The sequence below is a fragment of the Eurosta solidaginis genome, chromosome 3, assembly GCF_040869045.1.
Source record: "Eurosta solidaginis isolate ZX-2024a chromosome 3, ASM4086904v1, whole genome shotgun sequence".
Classification (NCBI taxonomy): domain Eukaryota; kingdom Metazoa; phylum Arthropoda; class Insecta; order Diptera; family Tephritidae; genus Eurosta; species Eurosta solidaginis.
The window spans coordinates 55132759-55154814 of record NC_090321.1 but is presented as its reverse complement, the minus strand read 5'-3'; the positions used below and the strand labels follow the sequence as shown (position 1 = coordinate 55154814).

Sequence of the window (22056 nt, the reverse complement as noted above, 5' to 3'; positions counted from 1 at the left end):
CCTTTTTAAAATGTTTGCCCCTTTCTATTTCGGCAATACGTATTGCGAAGTTTGTAATGTGTTTTATATGTGAAGTTTTATTTTATTTGTTTCGTTATACATATATGATGTTGCAACTCGGTACTCAACTGATAACAAAATCTTTAATCGATAAACTGTGTCATGAGGTTGTACATTTGCTTTTCCAGCTTGCGCAACAGTATAGTGTCACCTTCTAAAAGTTTCGACCCTTTAACTTCAGATTATAACAAATTTTTGTCTCCCGTACCTTATTTTCATTATACATTTGAAGAATATATACGAATTAAAAAAGAAGATAAATATTTAGACGAATTTATTGAAAGAGAGATACGTAATATATGTCGGGACTTCATAATTAAATTAATTGAGCAATTAAGGCAACGCTTGCCGCAAAATATAGAAACACTTAGAAAATCGATTTTTTTTCAGTTGAAAACACATTGAGAATTGTGAAAATTCAATTGTTCTCATATTTCACAAATGAAAAAAACAACTGATGAAGTAACTATGTTAGAAATGCAAAAGTTCCAGAATTGGAAAAATGTGATTTCAGCTTTAAGTTTTTGGTTTGAGGTTAAGGAGTTTAAGAACGCGTTAAATGAAAACCCTTTCCAAGAGCTTGTCGATTTTGTGCTACCAATAAGTAATGCTGAAGTTGAAAGAACGTTTTCAAACGTGAGTTTAATTAAAAGCAAACACAGAAACAAAATGAATCTAGTTATGTTGAATTCGCTGCTGACAATACGAAGTGGTCTTAAACGGCTGAATAAATGCTGACATGACTTTGAAATAAACAACGATCTCCTAAAATTAATGAACACAAAAAATATTTATGAATGTAGCCATAATAATAATTCATCTTCTGAGGAACAAATCATAGATTTTGAAGTCTAAGGCCCTTCATATATATCTCGTCCCAACATAAACTTAAATATCGCACGATACCTTACCGCCAAATGGCAAAACAAAAGTTAAAAAATAAAACGTTTTTTTGTTGTTAAAAAATATAAAATGAACTATAAAAACAGTATTATTTATGTACCTCTATTGTATTTTTTTTTTTTTGTGAGTTTACTGTACTTTTTTATAACTTTGCTTAAGTTTGTTTTGAAATAAATGTGAGAACTTAGATTGAAAAATGTACATATACTTTTAACTCCTTTTGCAACGGGCTTTGGATTTTCCTGAAGAAATTTAGCTCTTTCTAGCCCTTTTTTTCTAGATTCTAGTCCCAAAGAAATTTTTTTCCTGGCAACACTGGCTGTGACCGCGTAGAGGGCTCGGGCGTTGGTGTTGCTTGTGGTGGTTATTAGTCTCTCCTATGTTGTTGCTGTTATTCTTGACATTCTGGTTAATGTACATTCGCAAGTTGCTGTGTTTTTGTTGGTGTTCTTAATTTATTGCCTTTAAAGCCCCGACACATAAGCAACTTTTCATATAGATGAGTTTAACACAAGCTTATGCATTGAGTAGATTGCACATATTTTTGTGGAGAATGGTAGGATAAGCGACACTGGCGCCATCTGATATTGAAAAGTAGCCAACTCCCAAATTTTGTTGCATGCAAATCATAAGAAGAAGAATTTGACATTTGCTTTGGCTAAGGGTGTTGGCTCGCTTTGAAAGTGAAATTATTTATTTATTTCATTTATTCAAAAGCTAAAATTATAATATGAAATTATAATCTAGCTATAAAGCCATAGCAGCAAGGGCCTTAGGCTAGGCTGCAAGTGAAATTATTTTTCCCACTGGTTGGTAAATTTTCTAACATTTTTCGCAATTAAAAACAGCAATATAACAATCGAATATGACAAGATATGTTAGCAAGTATTTTTGTTGTATAGGCAGAATGTTTATAACAGTGCTTCGCCAAATTTTGTAGAGGGCTCGGGCGTTGGTGTTGCTTGTGGTGGTTATTAGTCTCTCCTATGTTGTTGCTGTTATTCTTGGCATTCTGGTTAATGTACATTCGCAAGTTGCTGTGTTTTTGTTGGTGTTCTTAATTTATTGCCTTTAAAGCCCCGACACATAAGCAACTTTTCATATAGATGAGTTTAACACAAGCTTATGCATTGAGTAGATTGCACATATTTTTGTGGAGAATGGTAGGATAAGCGACACTGGCGCCATCTGATATTGAAAAGTAGCCAACTCCCAAATTTTGTTGCATGCAAATCATAAGAAGAAGAATTTGACATTTGCTTTGGCTAAGGGTGTTGGCTCGCTTTGAAAGTGAAATTATTTATTTATTTCATTTATTCAAAAGCTAAAATTATAATATGAAATTATAATCTAGCTATAAAGCCATAGCAGCAAGGGCCTTAGGCTAGGCTGCAAGTGAAATTATTTTTCCCACTGGTTGGTAAATTTTCTAACATTTTTCGCAATTAAAAACAGCAATATAACAATCGAATATGACAAGATATGTTAGCAAGTATTTTTGTTGTATAGGCAGAATGTTTATAACAGTGCTTCGCCAAATTTTGTATGCGAATGGGCAAGGCGTAATAAAATTCAATTGCCAAGTCTGAATCATATTTACAAGCGCAACACCTTGGTTGATTGTGGCGATGTTATTGGAATGCATAAGCTTGTGTTAAACGCAGCTATTAGAAAAATGTTATTGTGCCGTGGCCTTTACTGTTTCGGCAGGCGATGTAATACAACGCCAGCAGAAGCAGCAGCAGCGCAAGCAGCAATTTCTTCAACAGCCAGCGATTGGCTTCAATCGTGTTTACGCTGCTAAACGTTGTGGACGCAATTGAAAGTTTAAAAATTTGTTTGAAGGAAGGGTTAAATAAATTAATAAAAAATTAAAAGCAAAACAAAATTGAAAAAAAAAAAAATAAGTTGAGCTAACTATTAAAAAAGTGTGCTTGAAAAGTTTATTTCTTTTTGCGAAAACAAACAAAAATAACTACATAAACCGCCTTGCAGCTGCACCGCCCACTCAACAATTTCTTAGAAATTTTTTACGTAAAATAAAACAACGAAGTTTCAGTTTTGTGGTTAAATTTATTTTAACTGAAGTTGCAAGAACAACAACAACAAAAGCTACGATATGTTCAGCTCAATCACAGGTAATGTGAAGAAACAAAATTTTTAAAAACTTTCTAGTAGAAGATAAAACAAAAATTTTGTTGGCAAATATTTAAACCGAGAAAACAATTTCTTTAGTTGGTGAAAAGAAAAATTAAAGATATTTTGAATAAGTGTGCATCTGTGTTAGTATACACACGCAAACTATAGTATAAGTATGTGTGTACAAATACACAGGAACTAACTGCGTAATTATTATTAGGGGACTCATTACCTTAAGGCGGTGACACAATCACATTTTTCATATAGATGCGTTTAACACAAACTTATGCATTCCAATAACATCGCCACAATCAACCAAGATGCTGCGTTTGTAAATATGAAGGAACTTCAGACGTGGCAACTGAAGTTTATTACGCCTTGCCCACTAAATTTGCCATACAAAATTTCGCGAAGCACTGTTGTAAACATACTCCCTATACAACAAAAATACTTGCTAGCATATTTTATGTAGTATTCGATAGTTATATTGCAGTTTTTAATTGTGAAAAATATTAGAAAATTTACCAACCAGTGGAAAAAATAATTTCACTTGCAAAGTGTGCCAACACCCTTAGCCACAGCAAATGTCAAATTCTTCTTCTTATGATTTGCTTGGAACAAAATTGGGGAGTTGGCTACTTTTCAATATCAGATGGCGCCAGTGTCGCTCACTCTACCGTTCTCCATAAAAATACATGCAATCTACACATAATGCATAAGCATGTGTTAAACCCATCTTTATGAAAAACTGCTTATGTGTCGGACCTATTATAAAGTGTGTAAACGTATAAATTTATCTAGTGCGTAAACGAGCTGTTAAATTTTGTATGAAAAATCATTTACACAAGGGGGACTCGTCTTTGCAGCTCCTGCAGTAATCATTATAGGGAGCACCCCGCCGTTGTTCATGCTTCCCGATTGCTATGTGGCCGGTTATAAGTCCAACCACCAGAGATATGTCCCCCCCTCAAGAAGAAGGAGACTTCTTGTGCGTATCATGTTCCATTCAGGCCACACGAGCTTGGTGTGGTAGCAGGATTCGAGATTGCTCCATCTCACATCCGCTTCCCTAAGGAAAATCGCTTACAGGTAGCGAGCGGCATGCTCAATCCCTTCCAGGACGACGAAAGCGCAACGGATGTGCCCCCTCTTGCAAGTCAGCCATCTCATTGCCCGGTATATTGGAGTGTCCAGGCACTCATACCAGACTCAGGGAAGTTTGCTCAGCGATTTCGTTAAGAGATTTGCGGCACTTCTCGACTGTCCTGGACTTACATGTTACCGATCCAAGCGCTTTTAGTGCCAGGCTGTCAGAATAAATACAAATTTGATTATAACCGTGAGTAGCATTTCTCAGGTGACCAACGGCCTCATTTATATGAAGGGGTGTTACTTCCCTACAAAACACGAAAGCCAGACTCAGCAATGCATTAGAAGAAAATCTGCTAAAATAAACAAATTCCAGTTAAACATTCACTTAAGTTAAAGAGAATATATGAAATAAGAGAAAAGGAATGCTTGTGCTCAAATTAAATTGTAAATTCCATTCAAAAAACTCATAAACCGAATGTGTTCTTTCAGGGTCGTTGCTCAAGAAATAAGAAGACATATATATTTCCTGTGGAAATCAGGGCTCCCCTGCACGTTTAAGCGCGTTATCCACATCATAAGAAAACGCTCAAAAAAATTTTGTGTTTATTTTTTGTGTTCAAAATAGTAGCATTCAAGTATTTTTGATATTTCTTTTATCTCTTCGTTCTCTGTGGAGCGCTAATACACGAAATTCAGACTAAGCATTGCATTAGATGAAAATTTCTTAAAATTAACTCATTCCAATTATAAAATCCCTTTAATTAAAGGGAATACATTTAACAAGAGAAAAAGAACGCTTGTGCCCAATTAAAATTGCAAATTCTTTTTAAAAAAACTCATAAATATAAGTAGTTACTGTTTTTCCTGGTATTTAATCGACTGTGTTCTGACAGGGTCGTTGCTCAAGAAATATTGAGACGCACATATCGCTCATTTACTTCAATAGTGTCATAATTCAAAAAACACAATTTTCCAGGAGAGCCATTCAAAGATTTCAACTGCCATATGTTGCTCATATAAAGGCATATTTTCATTTTTATAGCACTTGGTAAATTTTTAACTGATTACAAAGATTTTTTTATACAACATAGATTATAATATTGGGTACGTTTATATGTTATTAACTCAAAAGTCATGTTTTTTGAGTTGTGACACTATTGAAGTAAATGAGCGATATATTACTTGGCGAAATCATGGCTCCCCTGCGCATGTTCGCTAAAAAATTTATAGAAAAATGTAGCAGAGAGCGTATGAGATTTTTTTGAGAGATTGATAGCACTTCACAAACGAAATTTTTCTTGAAGGTGTTTTTTATACAATTTTTTATTTCTTGCAATGTGGACATCTCGCTTTAGGCGTTATATGTCACTTTCATTATTATTGGACACAGTGAATAAAATTTTCAATTCCACTGCCACTAAATTTTTTCACTACTAAATTTTTAGTGGTAGATGGAATTGAAAATTGAGTGCAGTGTGCCCAACTATGACATACGTGGAAGTCATATTTTTAAATGGTACATTAGGGTGTGACGTTTTCAGCGTTCATAATTTTTTTAACTACGCGAAAATTGTTTAAAACTGTCTCTTGTCGCTAGAAAAATTAAGTACAAAAACTTCTGATTATTTGTGTTTTTCTTTATTTTACTTAATTCTGAACGACAAACAAAATTTTCCGTACGAGTAGTTACTTCCTTTCGAGTTTAAAAGCTGAAAATGTTCACAATATACATTTTTAAGATTGGGAAAAAAAAACCAGCAAAAAATTCCCGGAAAATTCATAAAAAAATTTCCGAATTAAAAAAAATTAGATTAATCAAGAAGAAGCAATCAGCTATTGGGATAACAACACCTGGTACTGAATTCGTTTTGGGCATGGTGGAACTTTACAAGGTGGCAGGACGGTGAGAGCTGATTTGTACTTTTTTAATATGATTTGATAAATCAACTTCCGGCGCAGTACGATTATGACATTAGTCTATCGATTTACAAAAACAAAATATGTACATGGAACTTTTATTTATGTTTGTAGGTATGTCAACGTACTGCCACCTTGTATGGTGCCGCCATGACCTTGGGTGTCTGTAGAGACAAAAAGACACTAAATTAGTAATACACAACGCCAGCAGAAGTAGCAACTTCTTCAACAGCCAGCGATTGGCTTTAATCGTGTTTACGCTGCTAAACGTTGTGGGCGCAATTGAAAACCTGAAAATTTGTTTGAAGGAAGGAATAAAGAAATTAATAAAAAATTACCAAAAACAAAACCAAATTGAAAATTAATGGAAACAAAAAAATAACTTGAGCTAACTATTAAAAAAGTGTGCTTGAAAAGTCAATTTCTTTTTGCGACGACAAAGAAAAATAACCACCTATATACCTAAAACATCTTGAATTTTTTTACGCAAAATAAATCAACGAAGTTTTCATTTTTGTGGTTAAATTTCTTGTAACTGAAGCTATAAGAACAACTACAACAAAAGCTACAATATGTTCAGATCATTTACAGGTAATGTGAAGAAACACAATTTTTAAAAACTTTTTCTATTAGAATATAAAAAAAAAAAAAAATTTGTGGCTTAATATTTAAAACAAGAGAAAAATAACTTTTTTTAGTTGGTGAAAAGAAAAATTAAAGATATGAAACATTGAATAAGAAGTGTGCAGCTAAATAAATAGATAAATGTTAGGCGCGACAACCTCCGAAGAGATTTCATAGGCCGAGCTTATCTACCAATTTTCGTCGTGCTCCTTTTAATTTTTCCTACAAATTGGCGGGACGGGACCTACTTGCTGTATGCCGACTCCGAACGACATCTGCAAAGCAGATGAGTTTTCACTGAGAGCTTTTCATGGCAGAAATACACTCGGAGTGTGCTTGCCAAACACTGCCGAGTATATACAAGTAATCTATAGTATATGTATGTATGTATGTAAATACAGAGGAACGAACTGCGTAATTATTAATAAATTACGAAATTTATAAAAAAAATTTAAATAATTACAAAGCATTTAATGCAATTTTTTTATAGCTACATATATATGTATGTACGTATGTTAAGCTATAAACAGTAATGTAATGTGAACATAAAAGTTAATGTTAAGAGAAAGGAAAGAAAAAAAGAGCGCATATGGTACATAAGGGTGTTTAATTTAAAGCGCGTTATCCACATCATAAAAAAGTGCTCAAGAAAAATGTCGTATATATTTTTCGTGTTTAAAAATAGTAGAAGCCAAATAATTTTGATATTTCCTTTATCTCTCTGTTCTCTATGAATCGGCGTTACTTCCATACAAGACACGAAAGTCAGACTCAGCAATGTACTGGAAGAAAATCTGTTAAAATAAACACATTCCTTTTAAACATTCACTTAAGTTACAGAGAATACATTAAACAAGAGAAAAAGAACGCTTGTGCTCAAATAAAATTGCAAATTCCTTTGAAAAAACTCATAAATATAAGTATTTACTATTGTCCCTGGTATTTAACCGACTGTGTTCTGACATGGTCGTTGCTCAAGAGATATTGAGACGCACATATATTTCTTGCGAAATCATGGCTCCCCTGCGCATGTTCGCTATAAAATGTATACAGCCCAATTCTAAACAAAAATTCCTTGCGAATTTTTTCCCTTCTCCCATTCCTCGTATTCTAAATAAAAATTCCTTCCGAGTTTTCTTCTCCCTCTCTTCTTATTCTGAACAATGTTCGAAAAAGCGGAAACTGGTTATGGGAGAAAAGTAGGTATTATGAATGTGAGTAAGAGGAAGATTTCTCTGCCATTTCTTAGGAGTTTTTCACTCGTTAAATTAAAGGGAATGCATCTAAATAGTTAAAGTAAATTTGTTCTTCTAATTAAGAACACTTATTTGTTCAAATTTGTTCTAAAATATGTACATTCTACCACAATGTTCTCTATTTTAAGTCAAAAAGTATATCATAAGCAACGGAAGAGCTCTTGGTATATTTGATGCAGCCATCCAGAAATTGCGCAAAGATTTTTTAAGAAGGCTTAAATAGATTTTGGCATATGATGAAATACGAATTCAACTCGACTTGGCCGCCAGAAAATTTCTTTGATGAATGGAAGCAGGCAACTCCAGCGGATTTGTGTTATCCCGCCGTCTACTTCTTCTTATGCTCTCTGTTGATGTTGCTGTGGCACCAATTCATTACTTATTTCAGTGAATACCATGAAATGCAAAACTGTGCGCTGTTTATATTTCTTTATTTCAAACAAATTCGCAACAATAATTACACTTTTAAATCAGAGAGCGTATGATATTTCTTGATGGATACTACTTGAGAAACGAAGTTTTTCTTGAATGTTTTGTTGTTTATACAATTTTTTTTCTTGCGATGTGGACTTCACTCACTTCCATCATTGTTGGACACAGTGAACTAAATTTTCAATTCCACTGCCACTAAATTTTTTCACTACTAAATTTTTAGTGGTGGGTGAAATTGAAAATTGAGTGCAATGTGCCCAACTATAACTTACATGAATGTCATATTCTTAAATGGTACATTAGGGTGTAACGTTTTCAACGTTCATAATTTTTTGAACTGTCTCTTGTCGCTAGAAAAATTAAATACAAAAACTTCAAATTTTTTTGTGTTTTTCTTTATTTTACTTAATTCCGGACGATAAACAAAATTTTCCGTACAAGTAGGTACTTCCTTTCGAGCTTAAGAGCTGAAAATGTTCACAATAAACATTTTTAAGAAAGGAGCAAAAAAAGAAAACCAACAAAAAATTCCCGGAAAATTCATTTCAAAAATTTCCGAATTAAAAAATTTAAAATAATCAAGAAGAAGCAATCAGCTGTTGGGACAACAACACCTGGTACTGAATTCACCTTGAGTATCTGTAGAGACAAAAAGACACTAACTTTGAAATTATGAAAATAAATATTTCCATTTTCCAATTAACGTTTTAACAATACCAGTTCCCATTTAAACGTCACTTCTCTATAGATGACGCGGAAAATCACTCATATAGTTTTTAAGATTTTCCAATATTATTTGGAGAACACATTAGAGACAGAGACTACACAAAAGAAACCCATCATTATACCATGGTGCAAACTCGTTAGTCACATATTCGAAAATAACTCCACCAAGTTCAGTAAAGCAATAAACATCATTAAAATATGGAAATATGAGAACAAAAACTGTCACCGGTACAAAAAAAAAACGAACCAACAAACAATAAGTTTGACGAAATATTTGAACCTTTAAACGGTACTGACAAAAAAACAGCGAAGCAAAGCAGTTACAGCAAATCAAATAAGTAGCTGCAAACCAGTACGTACAACAGCGAACAAGAAAATAATACTGGACATTTTTATCAAATTTCATAAATTAAATTCTTTTTAAATTTTCATAATTAAAGAAAAACCTTCTATGAATTTCGTAATTGAAACTATGCAAACTAATCTCAAAAACTTTTTCGTAAAAGTTCGAAAACTCGAAAAAAATTTTACAAAAATCTCGAACTTTTTATTTAGAATTTTCAAACTTTTTTTTGAGAATGCAGTTTTATAGCCCAATCAATTTTAGTCTAACAATGTGTGGGTTACAAGTCTCTAACAACTCGTTCTGCTTTTTGGCAATTATTTTTCCGAAGGGTGTTCTAGATTATTAAAATTATGCGTTCTTTGTATGGAAGCAAATCTGAAAAAAATTGTCATAAATCGATGCGAATTTTGAAGGAGTTATAAATTACAATTTGTTGAACTAAAATTGATTGGGCTACAAAACAGCATACTCAAAAAAATTCCTAAAACTCTAAATCAAATGTTCGAAATTTTCGGAAAGTTTTAGAATTTTTTCGAAAACGTGGCTGAATGCGTTTGTAACGTTTCAACCATCGTAGGAGTGCGGGTTCGAGGTGTATAATGGTGTGAAGGTGATAGTGTGCGACAACATCGCGAGCTTGCGGTGGCTGGAGGAAGGCAAGGCACGAACGCGCGGTTTGAGGTGGTGGATAAAGCGCAAAGCCCCATGGTATTAACAGTGAAAGTATGGATACCATGCGTGATGTAGTCGAGGGATACACTGGCACTTCCGTAGACTCAGAATCCGAATACCGACATAGGATTGGAATGTACTTACTGTATCTCGGCCTACGGAGGAAGGTCAGTTCTAGATATTCCCAATACACAAGCAGGCGGAGGATATATTGTACACAAAGCTTGGCAAAATGTCCTGGCGTACAGGCAAAATTTACATGCGACTCAGGAAAAGAAGTCCCGAGGATAACAATCCTAACACGCTAGAAGTGGGTGAAGTCGAAAAGGACTTCAAAAGCCTAAGAGAAAAAGGACAGGTGGACGTAACCGAGGTCACCACGAAGGTGTTAGAAGAGGACCAACAGCCAAATGGCGCTGCTAGTCGCACAGATGAATACCCGGCACAGCATTTAGGACCCGGGAAAAGAAGTCACGAGGATACCAATCACAATTTTCAAGAAGTGGGAGAGGCTGAAGAGGGCCTCGAAAACTCTAAACCAGAAGGGTAAGGGGAGGACGAAGACGTCACGATGTAGGTGCTGGAGGGGGACAAACAGAGAACCGCTCGTGTAGCTTTCCTACCAAAGGCGGAGAAGATCGGTCACGTGTGTACCAAAGACTATAGACTCGTGAACTTAACATCATTTCTGCTCAAAACCTTTGAGAGGCTGATAGATGTGTACATAAAGTCCAAGGTGGATGAAAAGCTGCTCCCGTAGAACTTACGCTTGCGCAGACGACGTTGCAATTGTCATAAGTGGAAAGTGCCTTCCAACGATTAGCTCTTTGATGGATTGGGCGCTTTGGAATATTCATACCTGGGCATCTAATGTCGGGTTGACAGACAACGCGGAGAAGACGGATATGGTCTTGTTTACAAAGAGGTACAAGGTCCCAAAATTGGACCTCTGACTTCACCAGACGTGATATGTATCCAAATTTTGTCGTGGGCATCGGTGTTCTATCCACCACTTTCAACCTTGCGCTTTCATGTCTTTGAAAGTCTGGAGCAACTCTCTGCAGGCATTCCAAAGTCGCGTTTTTGGTGCAGGTCATCAGTTTAACTCCATTGCACCATTGAATTTCTAAACTCCTATAAAAATCGTCTAGTAATCATTAATTTTTGTATTTATATGTGAAACATAAAGAGACCCTTCAATCCATAACAAATTAACGTCTCACTTATACTTAACACAAGATATTAATTATGTTAGCCGACTTAACTTCGGGCAGTGTTCCAACTCTGGTTTTATGGCAGTATAGGATAGAGCACATATGTATTTAGTTTGGGAACAAATAGAACTTAATTAACGGGGTATGTGTACTTTTCCGTATTTAATCATTAAATATACGATCATGCTAACAGTATTATAGTTCAACTGTGAGAAAACATACATATTAGGGTGGTTCAAATATCAAAATTTTTTTTTAGAGATCGAGGGACCCTCCAATTATGTTACGTATAACATAGAATAATCTATGCAAAATCTTAGCGCTGTAAAACATGGAAAGGAGTGCTCAAAACGGTTAAGTTTTCATAAATTTCTGTAAAACTTAATTTTATAAAGGTTTTTTTTTGTTTCTTTTTAAGGACTCAGTTCTTGACATTTTAAGAATTTTCAGCATTAGATTACTGAATTGTTAAATTGTTACAAAACCTCAAATATAAAGTTTAGAGCAAAGCACTACTCCCGACTAAATATGAGAGGGCTGCGATTGAAACACTAGAAAAAGTGAATTCACAGTGGCTACTTTTACAGAAAAATAAAGCTAAGTTGACCAAAGAACTGAGAGAAAAATGATCGTTTTATCTCAAGACAAAGAGTATATTAAAAGTAAGAAAGAGCACTAGAAATATTTGAAAAAGAAGAGGAGCAAACAGAAGAGTCGGATCTCCCTTCAAAATCCACTTCTTCTTCTATTAATCCACGCGATAATGACTAAAATTGTAGTTCAAGTACAAGAAACTGTAAAGAAAATGATACTGATGATGAATGAATTTCATCAGTCTTCTTCCAAAAAAAATTTGAAAAATTTTTAGTACGCAAAAACGAAGATGTTTCTTCACCAAAGGCTTAGAACAGCCTTTTTTGACATGAATGTGGCAGGGGCTTTAAGCTACCAGTACTAGTTTTCTTATCTGATGGAAATGAGATATTCCTGGGAATGCAACAGCTTAGGAAGCTGGAGATGCAGTACTTAAAACTATTAAGACATGGGATCTCGACAATAAAGTAATCGGTACGGGCCTTGATACAACAGCCGTCTGTATTGGTATCAAGAGTTTTTCATTCAAAAACAGCTGAAGAAAGAACTTCTATGGTTTCCGTGTCGCTATCACATTATGGAAATAGTTTCGAATAAGGTATTTACATTATGTTTGGGATCTTCAGGCCCACCTGAAATTCCCATATATAAAGGTTAAAGGAATCAAAGATAGAAGTTGTTCGAGCAGACTACACACCACTAATTTTTTCTTCTGGAGAAGTTCAGCTACGAAATAGTGTCATGGAATACTTGCTACATCATCTTAGTTAGAAAAACCAGTTTCGAGATGACTACATCGAACTTATTGAACTGACGATGTTGGTGTTAAGGCAACCAATAGAAAAAAATTATTGGATAGAATATGGGCCTATAAATCGCGCTCGCTGGATGGTTAAGCTTATTTATGCATATAAATTGTTCCTTTTCCACAGCCAAAGGGTTTACTATCTCACAAATAAGTAGAAAGAAAATTTGGACAGATTTATTCGATTTGGAGCACTTTTGTATGTGAAAAACTGGGTAGAGACCCCAAACAGCAGTAATGCAGCTTTCAATGAGCAAATGCTTTGAAAAAAAGGGTTGGAAAACGCAGAGAAATTGTTGAAGAGATATCGAAAACCATCAAAAAGGCATTGCAGTCACATTTGTGACACTTATCGGACAAACTGGTCGGATTATCATTTTTTTTTGCAAGAAAGCGAGCTAAGAAAACAAAGTGAACATCGTGAATATGATGTCCGTCGCTGCACAACTAAGGATGGTTAGAGGAAATGCCAATTTACTAAGTATTGAATGTGAAGACTTTGCTAATAGTAAAACAGTGCTGTTTACCAAGCTAAGCATTATGCAAAGTTTTTCAAACAAACATCCAAGTCAATGGGAACAGGAGTTAGAGTTAAAATAGAGGCGTGAAGTATAGTTAGTTAATTAAAGTGATCAATAACATCATTCAAAGAGTTATTAAAGTCATGCAAGATTTTAACAAACTCATATAAAATGATCAGCAGGAAAAACAGTTGTTACTGTAGATTGTAGAAGCTAATCGAAAACAAGTTTCGACTGAACGAACAAAAAGGGTCGTTTGAGAAAGCCTACAGCAACCGTTTACTTCTAAAGACAACATATAAACACTTAATTTTGATTATTTGTATTCCCTATAAAATTTACTTATTTTTAAAAAGATCCTTAATTTAAAATAACCAAATAAATAAGTTTTTTTTCGAACTAACATTTCTTGTTTTTTTTTACAGAAATTGTGGAGAAATTTACGCTCTCACTTTTTTAAGAGCTTTGCATTCTAAATCACCTATGATTTGACAATTTTCGCTTCTTCCTTGGCCTTAACATACAATTTGAGTTTTTACCATAATATCTCGAAACACCCCAATATACATATATATATAAACAATCGGAAGAAATTTACTTTTGAAAACAACTGGCAAAATATTTGTCAAACTCTTGCATATTTAATTTTGATGGAATATAGTTAATTATCTTTGTTATTGTTATTTTGCTAGTTATTTATTTTTTGGTAGAGCGAAAACTTTTTGTTTATCTGATTTGGAAAATTTCAAAAAGGTATACATAGCGCCCATAAGAGTTTTCTTGTATTGTACTGTATACTTAACAATCGGGAAAAGAGGTCACTATTTAAAATGAATTTAAGAAATTATTTCGCGCTCCTCTTAGTCTTGCTTAGCTGTCTTTTGAGCGGTGCGAGTTCGCGATTCCGCATTTTTAATGGCGAAGTTTCGAATATAGAGGATAGACCATATATGGTTTCATTACATTATAAAATGACATATTTTTGCGCTGGTTCATTGGTCAATATGGAAACAGTCATTACAGCTGCGCATTGTCTGAGAAAGAAAGAAAAGGATTGTATCCAAGTTAAAGCTGGTGTAACCAATATATACGATGTTGGAGAAATCCGCACGGTGCAGCGTTTAATTATTCCATCTACTTTTCATGAGAAAACTGCACAAATGGATATAGCTGCTATTAAAGTGAGTTCACCCTATATCGAGAGTTCTGTAATAAAACCAATTGCGCTTTGCGATACTGAATTAAAGCCAGCTACACCAATGCGAGTTAGTGGATGGGGTGTAACATGTGAAGACTCACCTGATTTTTCCGATTTGCTCCGAACTACTGTCCTGGATATAGTATCAACGCAGGATTGTGCTAGTAGTTATAAGAGGGTAAAGCTAATTATAAAATCAACAATGATTTGTGCTGGACTTGGTGGAAGTGATATATGTCGTGGAGATTCTGGAGCACCCGGCGTTGTGAATGAACAAATTTGTGCGGTGGTATCAGCTGGGAAAAAATGTCCGGAATTCCATTTACCGGGTATATATACAAGTTTGAATAATGCAGAAGTTCTTCAATTTGTACAAGAATCGATGGAACCTTAATTGGAGGGTGCTGTTACAAATCGACCGCTGAGTGGAACACCCTATCTCGACTGAACGTATCGTTTCAGTATTTGTTTCCTTGACGCTTTGTTTCATTTGCTTCATCCAGCTCACGTCAAAAAATATTGAATTTATGCTGAGATAGGGCATAAATAAATAATGGCAGCTGAAATAAAGTTATATAATAAACTCATCAGTCAAAATGCTAATATTAGCAACACTAAGGGGTATTCTCATCTCTAAGCCAATGCTAAGCAGTGACTGTATGCACATCAATAATTGAATCATTATGTCTACACATACGTACGTACACGCAGCGGAGAAGCAACGCACAAACACATGCAGATATCTCATTTGACATATGAAATTATAATTGTGGAAGTGTCGCTCACAAATACACGCGCATGTGAGAGAATCTTTAAAAATTCTACATCTGTAGTTATAGCTGAGAAACTTATAGCAGATAACCAACTAGTAGGTTCTAGAACAGAACTGCCTAGAAATGTCAACGAGGAAACCAAACACTATAAAAGGCAGCAACAGTAGAGGCGCGACAATCAGTTGGATTTAAGACGCTATCTAGTGAGCAATAGCAGTATTATCAGTTTCATTTAAGCAAGATATTAGTTGTGAGTTATAAGTGTTATTGTGAAGTACTTTAATAAAGGCCATTTTGCATTATTAAATATTGGAGTTATTTATGTGGGTTCTACTCCGTTTGGTAAATAAAACAACACCGGTTAACATGTAATATAATAGTTTTAATTGGCAATAAATTATTAAGTCGCGGTCAAATTGTCAAGCGTCCGATTCTTAGCTTAGCGGCTGAATTATCTCTCGTCCATTCCACTTAGTCTTTTTAGTTGCCATTCGTCAGGGTTGTATTGGCAAGTATGTTAGGTGCGATCCTGTACTAGTACGTCTGTTCACTACGGGTTGTGCGGTTATCGATTCCCACATTCGGCCATCCTGCGCATTCATTCGACCCGAATGAAGGGTCCTATTTCTTCATGAATTCCGCGACTGTAGTAGTTCGTCCAGGCCCCTCGTGATCTCCGACTTTCGCAACCTCATATCTGCCATGTTTTCCCAATATTTTATAAGGTCCGAGGTACTTCGCCTTCAATTTTAGACCAGAACCATACTGTGTACGTTTAATCGCTACCAGCTCGTTTACGTTGTACTCTACTTCAGCTTTGCGGCGGGCGTTATATGTTCTTCGGTTTTCGTCCTGGATCGTAGCAATATTTTCTCTCGCTTGATGGCGGCTTTGCTCGCGATCCGAATTGATTTCTTCTATGGCAACATCTTCTAAGAGTTCTTGAAGTTCTGGAATACCGTTTACGCGCATATCTAACCCGGTAAGAATTTTGAATGGTGATATTTTTGTACTGCGGGGTGGAGTGTTGTTAATCGTTTGCTGTACTCGATCTAAGTGCTTATACCAACTACCAGGACTCTCACTACAGACTTTAAATACCATAGGAACTACGATTTTGTGCATGCGCTCCACCTGGCCATTCCCTCTCGGTACACCTCTAGCAATCATTAGATGCTGGATACTTTCGCCTCACAATATTCTTTGAAGAGATTCGATGTGAAAGCTGCGCCTCTGTCGGTGATGATACGCTTAGGGTTCCCAAACACTGCTGATTGTTTTCTAAGCCTGTCGACGACCGCATCTGCACCTGTATTTTTAGTCGCCTAGAGCCAAACGAATTTTGAAAAAGCGTCCACGACTACCAATATGTAGTTGTACGCTTTGTTTGTCAGCTCCATGGGCCCGACGTGGTCTATGTGGTATGTACCTAAAGGGCGGTCTTCCTTTTTAATAGGTTTAAGAAACCCTTCCTTTTTCCCCATCTTACTATCCGTTACGATGCACTCAATACAACTTTCGACAACGCGTGCTGCTTTTGACTTTAGCTGTGGAATAAAAAACGATTTCTCAACTAATTCTTGAGTCCTTTTACTGGAAAAATGACCTTGCTTGTGTGCTGTACGGATTATCTCCTATTCCATGAGCGATGGGACAACAATCAACTCCTTGACGGGATCCTTGTGTACCACGCCATGCTTCATATAAAAATCTTCGTACTCGTCCTTTTCAAGGATCTTACGCACAGCTCTTACCCAATCGTCTTTTTCTTGGGCTTGCTTTAACCGATGGTGCAATGCGTCTTCCATAAGCAAACAGGAAACTCTGCTCAAGGCGTGCCACTTCTGTGTTCGATTTCGTAGTCGAAATCTTGTAAGTACATTTCCCAACGCGAAACTCTCACTGGTACGTCTCGTTTTCTCATCGTCATTGCAAAGGCATTGCAGTCCGTAATGATTTTGAACTTGATGCCCATCAAGTACACTCGCCATTTCTTTAGGACTTCTACAATGGCTAGCGCTTCTAGCTCGTAAGAGTGATAAGTTTCCTCGCTCGGTTTCGTCTTCCTGCTCATAAATTGGACCGGGTGAAACTGTTGATCGTCCGGGTTTCTCTGCAAAAGCACGGCACCATATCCATGCTTGGAAGCGTCTGTGTGCACCTCAGTCACAGCTTTCGAGTCGTACAATGTTAGCACTGGTGCGTTAACTAGAGCGGCTTTGAGCTGCTGGAATGCAGCTAGCTGTTCGTCGCCCAACCCGAACCTTACATCTTGCTTCAGCGTATCTGAAAGTGGCCTTGCTATGTTTGCGTAACCTTCGATGAATCTTCTGAAAAGGACGTCAAGCCGAGAAAATGTTGCATAGACTTGCGATCGCGAGGCAGAGGGAAATGCTTAATGGCGTTCGTTTTTACCTCGGATGGTTTAATCGTATTGTTCTCGATGACGTATCCCAGAAATTCGACTCTACGTAAAAGAAATTGACACTTGTTCTACTGAATTTTCAAGCCATTTGCTGCAGCCGTCTTCAACACCAACTCCAACTTTTGAATACCTTCAGTTTCATCCTTGGAGGGAATTACTAAGTCATCCATGTAGGCTATGCCTACTCCATCTGTAATCAAATCTCTCAGAACGGCAAATATAAATCTTGAAAATGCAGCCGGCGAATTACAGATGCCGAACGGCGCGGATAGAAATTCAAATTGACCACTCCAAGTGACGAATGCGGTGTATTTGCGGGACTCTGTATTTAAAGGAACATGGAAGAAACCGTTTTTCATGTCAAGCGTCGTGAAAACCTTGGCTCCCCGCAAGCGTTCGAGAACGTCATCCATAACTGGAATCGGAAAATTATCTCGCACGATTTTGGCATTCAATCTTCTGTAATCGCAACAGAGTCTTTTTTCGCCATTTTTCTTGGGTACGAGGACAATTGGTGAGGCATATTCTGAGGTACTGGGCTTAATGACCCCCTCCTTTAACCACTGAGTTACCTTCTCCTGCATCAAACACTGATCCGCATAAGACATTCGCCTTGGTCGCTCATACACCGGCTCATCGTCCTTCATGATTATTTTCATCTCAACTGGCGCCTTAGCGCCGCGCATTGGCTTGTATGCATCTATTAGTTGTCTGACCTTGCTTGCTTGGTTGCTACTAAGGTGAGATAATTCTGCTACGGATAATTTGCTCGCATCTACCGTCAGGCACATGTCGCCAAACCAGGGATGCACCTTAACGTTAAGCTAATCGTTTATCAAAAAATTTCCACCGTTTCCGTTGAAACACTTCGAAATATTATCGATAAAGAAATTATCAAGATAAATTGTATCTCGTTTTTAACCGAAACGAAAAGCTTTCGTTAGCGTTAAAAACGTTAACAGAAACGTGATACTTTATGTTTGAATTGTGCTGGCAATGCTATAGCCATGGTGAAGCCGTAAGGTGGCAACAACGAGCGCACATACACACACAAACTCTATGTAATTTGTTTGTGTAATTCGTTGGTGGTAATGTCAAAAATACTCTGAGAAATGTTCGTACTGTCAAAATTCATGAGAAAAGTTGCAATCAGCTTGGATAATGCTTTCACCTTTAATGACTCCGCCATCATTCAGCTTTGCCAGCATAGTTTGAAATTAATAATCAACATAAACGATTTGATTTCGTTTTGATATGGCAGAAAACGAAACGAAATCATTTCGATAATTTGACGATCTTAACGTTAATAAACGAAACGAAATGACTTCGTTTCGTTTATTAACGTTGATTATCGTAACGAAATGATATCGTTTCGTTGGTTAAGCATGCCTGCGCCAAACTCTCTTATCAGCTCAGGAATCCTGTTTTTATCTTCTCCCTGATCGCGTGTATTACCATTTTCCTCCGCAACTGCTTCGCCTGCCCCGATATCGGTTCGGCCTTCCCGTCGCTAGGACGCTCTATCACTGTTGACTTAATCAACCTGCGCTCCGCGGCGCTCACGCCGCCCTTCTTCAAATCATATGCTGACACCTGCTTCTGCCCAAGCAGTTCACCAACTTCATTCATACGCGCCATAGCGCTTACGCTGCCCTTCTCTGCAGCAGTTACTGACACACGACTGTGCCCACGCAGTTCACTAACTGCATTCACGCGCACCCTAGCGCCAACGTTGCCTTTCTTCGCAACACATGCCGACATCTGGTTGTGTCCACGCAGTTCACCAACTGCATTCGCGAGCTTCGATACGGTCGGCTGCTGCCCTCCTACTGCCCCTTCGGTCTGCCCTTCGCGTGAGTCGCCCGATGTATGTGCGCATACCTGTGGCTGCGCAACCAATTCTGTCGTTAACTTCTCCTGCTTAGACCCCTTCCTGTGAAACTCAAAGCCTTCTTCTATAACGGTCAAGTCAACTTGTTTAAGAACATCGTTGCCAACCACGATATCATAACTCAGATCTCGCTCATTGGCTACGTGGAATGTTATGTGCAAGGGAATATCGTCAATGATCATATGTTGCGTGAAACTACCTATGGTTACTAGCTCGCTGTTGCCTATGCCTACTAATCGCCGCTTTTCTTTAGTTAGATCGACGTCCAACCGTAGCATCACCAACGTATCATGTCGCATTAGACACAAATCCGAACCAGTATCTATTAACGCTGACATAGTTTGGGGCATCATATTCGGCGCCGTGAAAACCAAATCTTTAAAAATCAGACCACCCCTGATACCTGTCATCGTGTTAACACTATCCTTGTCCGACTTCACTTTTACATCTGGTTTGCATTCCGCTGCACGGTGGCCGTCTTCACCGCATTTAAAACATTTTACTTTGCTACGCTTACAATTTCTGGCGATATGCGAACTGTCCCCGCATCGGAAACATTTCCTCTCACCGGAGCTGTAACTCGGTACTGCCTTGTTTGATGACGATGGCTGCACCGATCTGGGAGCAAAGGGTTGAGGTTTTCCTTGCTGAACTTTTTCGTAAACTTTAATTTGATACTTGAGATCATCTATGGACTTCGCTTGATACAAGTTGATTTTGTTTGATTTCGCATCCGGTATGCCGTCGATAAAATACTGTATTAGGCAGTGGTCATCCAAGCTTATACATTTCCCGATTTCCATCAAGCTATACAAATATTCGCGTAGATCTTCTCCATGACGCTTACGACGATTTCTCAGGGCCCGGTGTACCTCGATAGATGACACTGCAGTTCCGAACTCTTCTTTCAGCGCTGCCTTGAGTGAGCCCCAATTGCTAACACCTGTCTGGCTTCGTATGAACATTTTCGCAGCTCCCTTTAGTAACTGCTTGGCATAGATGTATTTTTGCAGCTCACTCCATTGCACGGCTATTGCGTTCACTTCGAAATCCTGGACCCACTGCTCAAAACTAGGGTGCCCTGATCCGCTGAATTGCGTCATAGAGTCTTCAACGTCGCGTAGAGTAAATATTGAACGCTCGGTAATGGGAAAATGGGCACTGCGTCTACTACCTGCGTCATCGGATTCGACATCATAATCTTCGTTAGCGTTCAGGCCGAAGTGTTCCAACAACCTATCCTGTAGTGTAGCCTTCCGTCCAGTAGTCGCCAACCCAAGTTCTTCTAATGTTTCTTTTAGTCCGTCTACGGTCAAGCCTAGTATCTGTTCGCGGTTCATGGTCTTACGATTTAATACAAAAGGTTATTTAAAATATTATGGTATATGAAATATGAATTAATATTATTATATACGCCTATATCTAAACTCAGTGGCGGACACTATTTGATTATCAAACGAAATTAAATAACAATTCAAAATTTTATTATTGTACTTTGACAATGTCTAGCAATATATATTCAAGCAGATTTTTGATTAGCTATTAGTGTATGAAATTGATTTTTTTTTTTTTTAAGTGTCCTTTTTTCGCCGCCACTAGTGTGTGCAATTATCAAACTGTTTTAATATTGCAAAAAAAATCTGAACAAAATGAATACATACAAGACATAAAAACCTAGCTGTGATGTCTTCAACTTCGCTGCTTGCTACTGCTCAGCCGTTTCCGAACTTCGCTGCTGTCACGATAAATAAAATAAAATAATATACTGAAAGCTTGCTTTTCATGCGTGTCGTTGTCGCCTGCGTCGGTTGTGCTGTGTCCTCTGCTCGCGCCACTTGCTTGACTGTAATGTCGTGCTGGTACGATATGCGTTCGTTTGTTGCTGCGCTGTTTCTAAAATGTTGGCGCTCCTATGACTTGCGCTGTTTGATCGCCCAAATGTCGTACTTCTGCCAATGAACTGTTGATACCTCGGCCTCAAAATACCGTTTTTTTTTCGATTACGGTTTTTTGTAGATTTAAGCGCCAAATACACGACACGAACATTTCCGCGAACATTCCCGTTATGTCATGTTTCTGCGACCTTTTCTGTCGTGTATAGTGGTGTTTGCCAGTTCGCGCAAATGTTCGCCAAAAATCAAAATATTTTAATTTTCGGCGAAAATTTGCGCGAACTGTTCGTACGTGTATGGCGAAATAGCTCATAATCGTAGTAATTTCTGAACGGAACAGACGTGCGCGGAAAAGTAAAATGGACAATAAAAAATTTTTGAAAGAGAACTAATGTTCGGCCAAAAGTTCGTATGGTGTATGGCCAAAGCTGCGAACAAGATTGCGGAATGTTCGCGAAAATGTTCGTGTCGTGTATTTGGCGCTTTATGGCGAAATGCACCTTTTTTAATTTCTACGCCAATTATGTACTTTGTTATTTCGTTAACTTATTTCTGCTATTTAATGTTCGAGCAGTT

The 22056-nt window shown here is 37.2% G+C and overlaps 1 protein-coding gene across 4 annotated transcripts in view; it reads left to right on the top strand.

Moving 5' to 3' along the window:
- Positions 1 to 2741: 2741 nt before the first annotated feature.
- LOC137243738 (uncharacterized) overlaps positions 2742 to 22056 on the top strand; it is a 171679-nt gene continuing 152364 nt past the window's right edge. For 2 of the 4 annotated variants that reach the window (XM_067771778.1, XM_067771776.1), the window contains exon 1: positions 2743 to 3101. In XM_067771778.1, coding sequence (XP_067627879.1) covers positions 3083 to 3101 — 19 coding nt within the window. In that variant the 5' untranslated portion in view covers positions 2743 to 3082. Of the gene's footprint in view, positions 3102 to 6225; positions 6703 to 22056 lie in introns of all 4 variants that reach the window. The other 2 variants (XM_067771779.1, XM_067771780.1) reach the window with 2 other exon arrangements.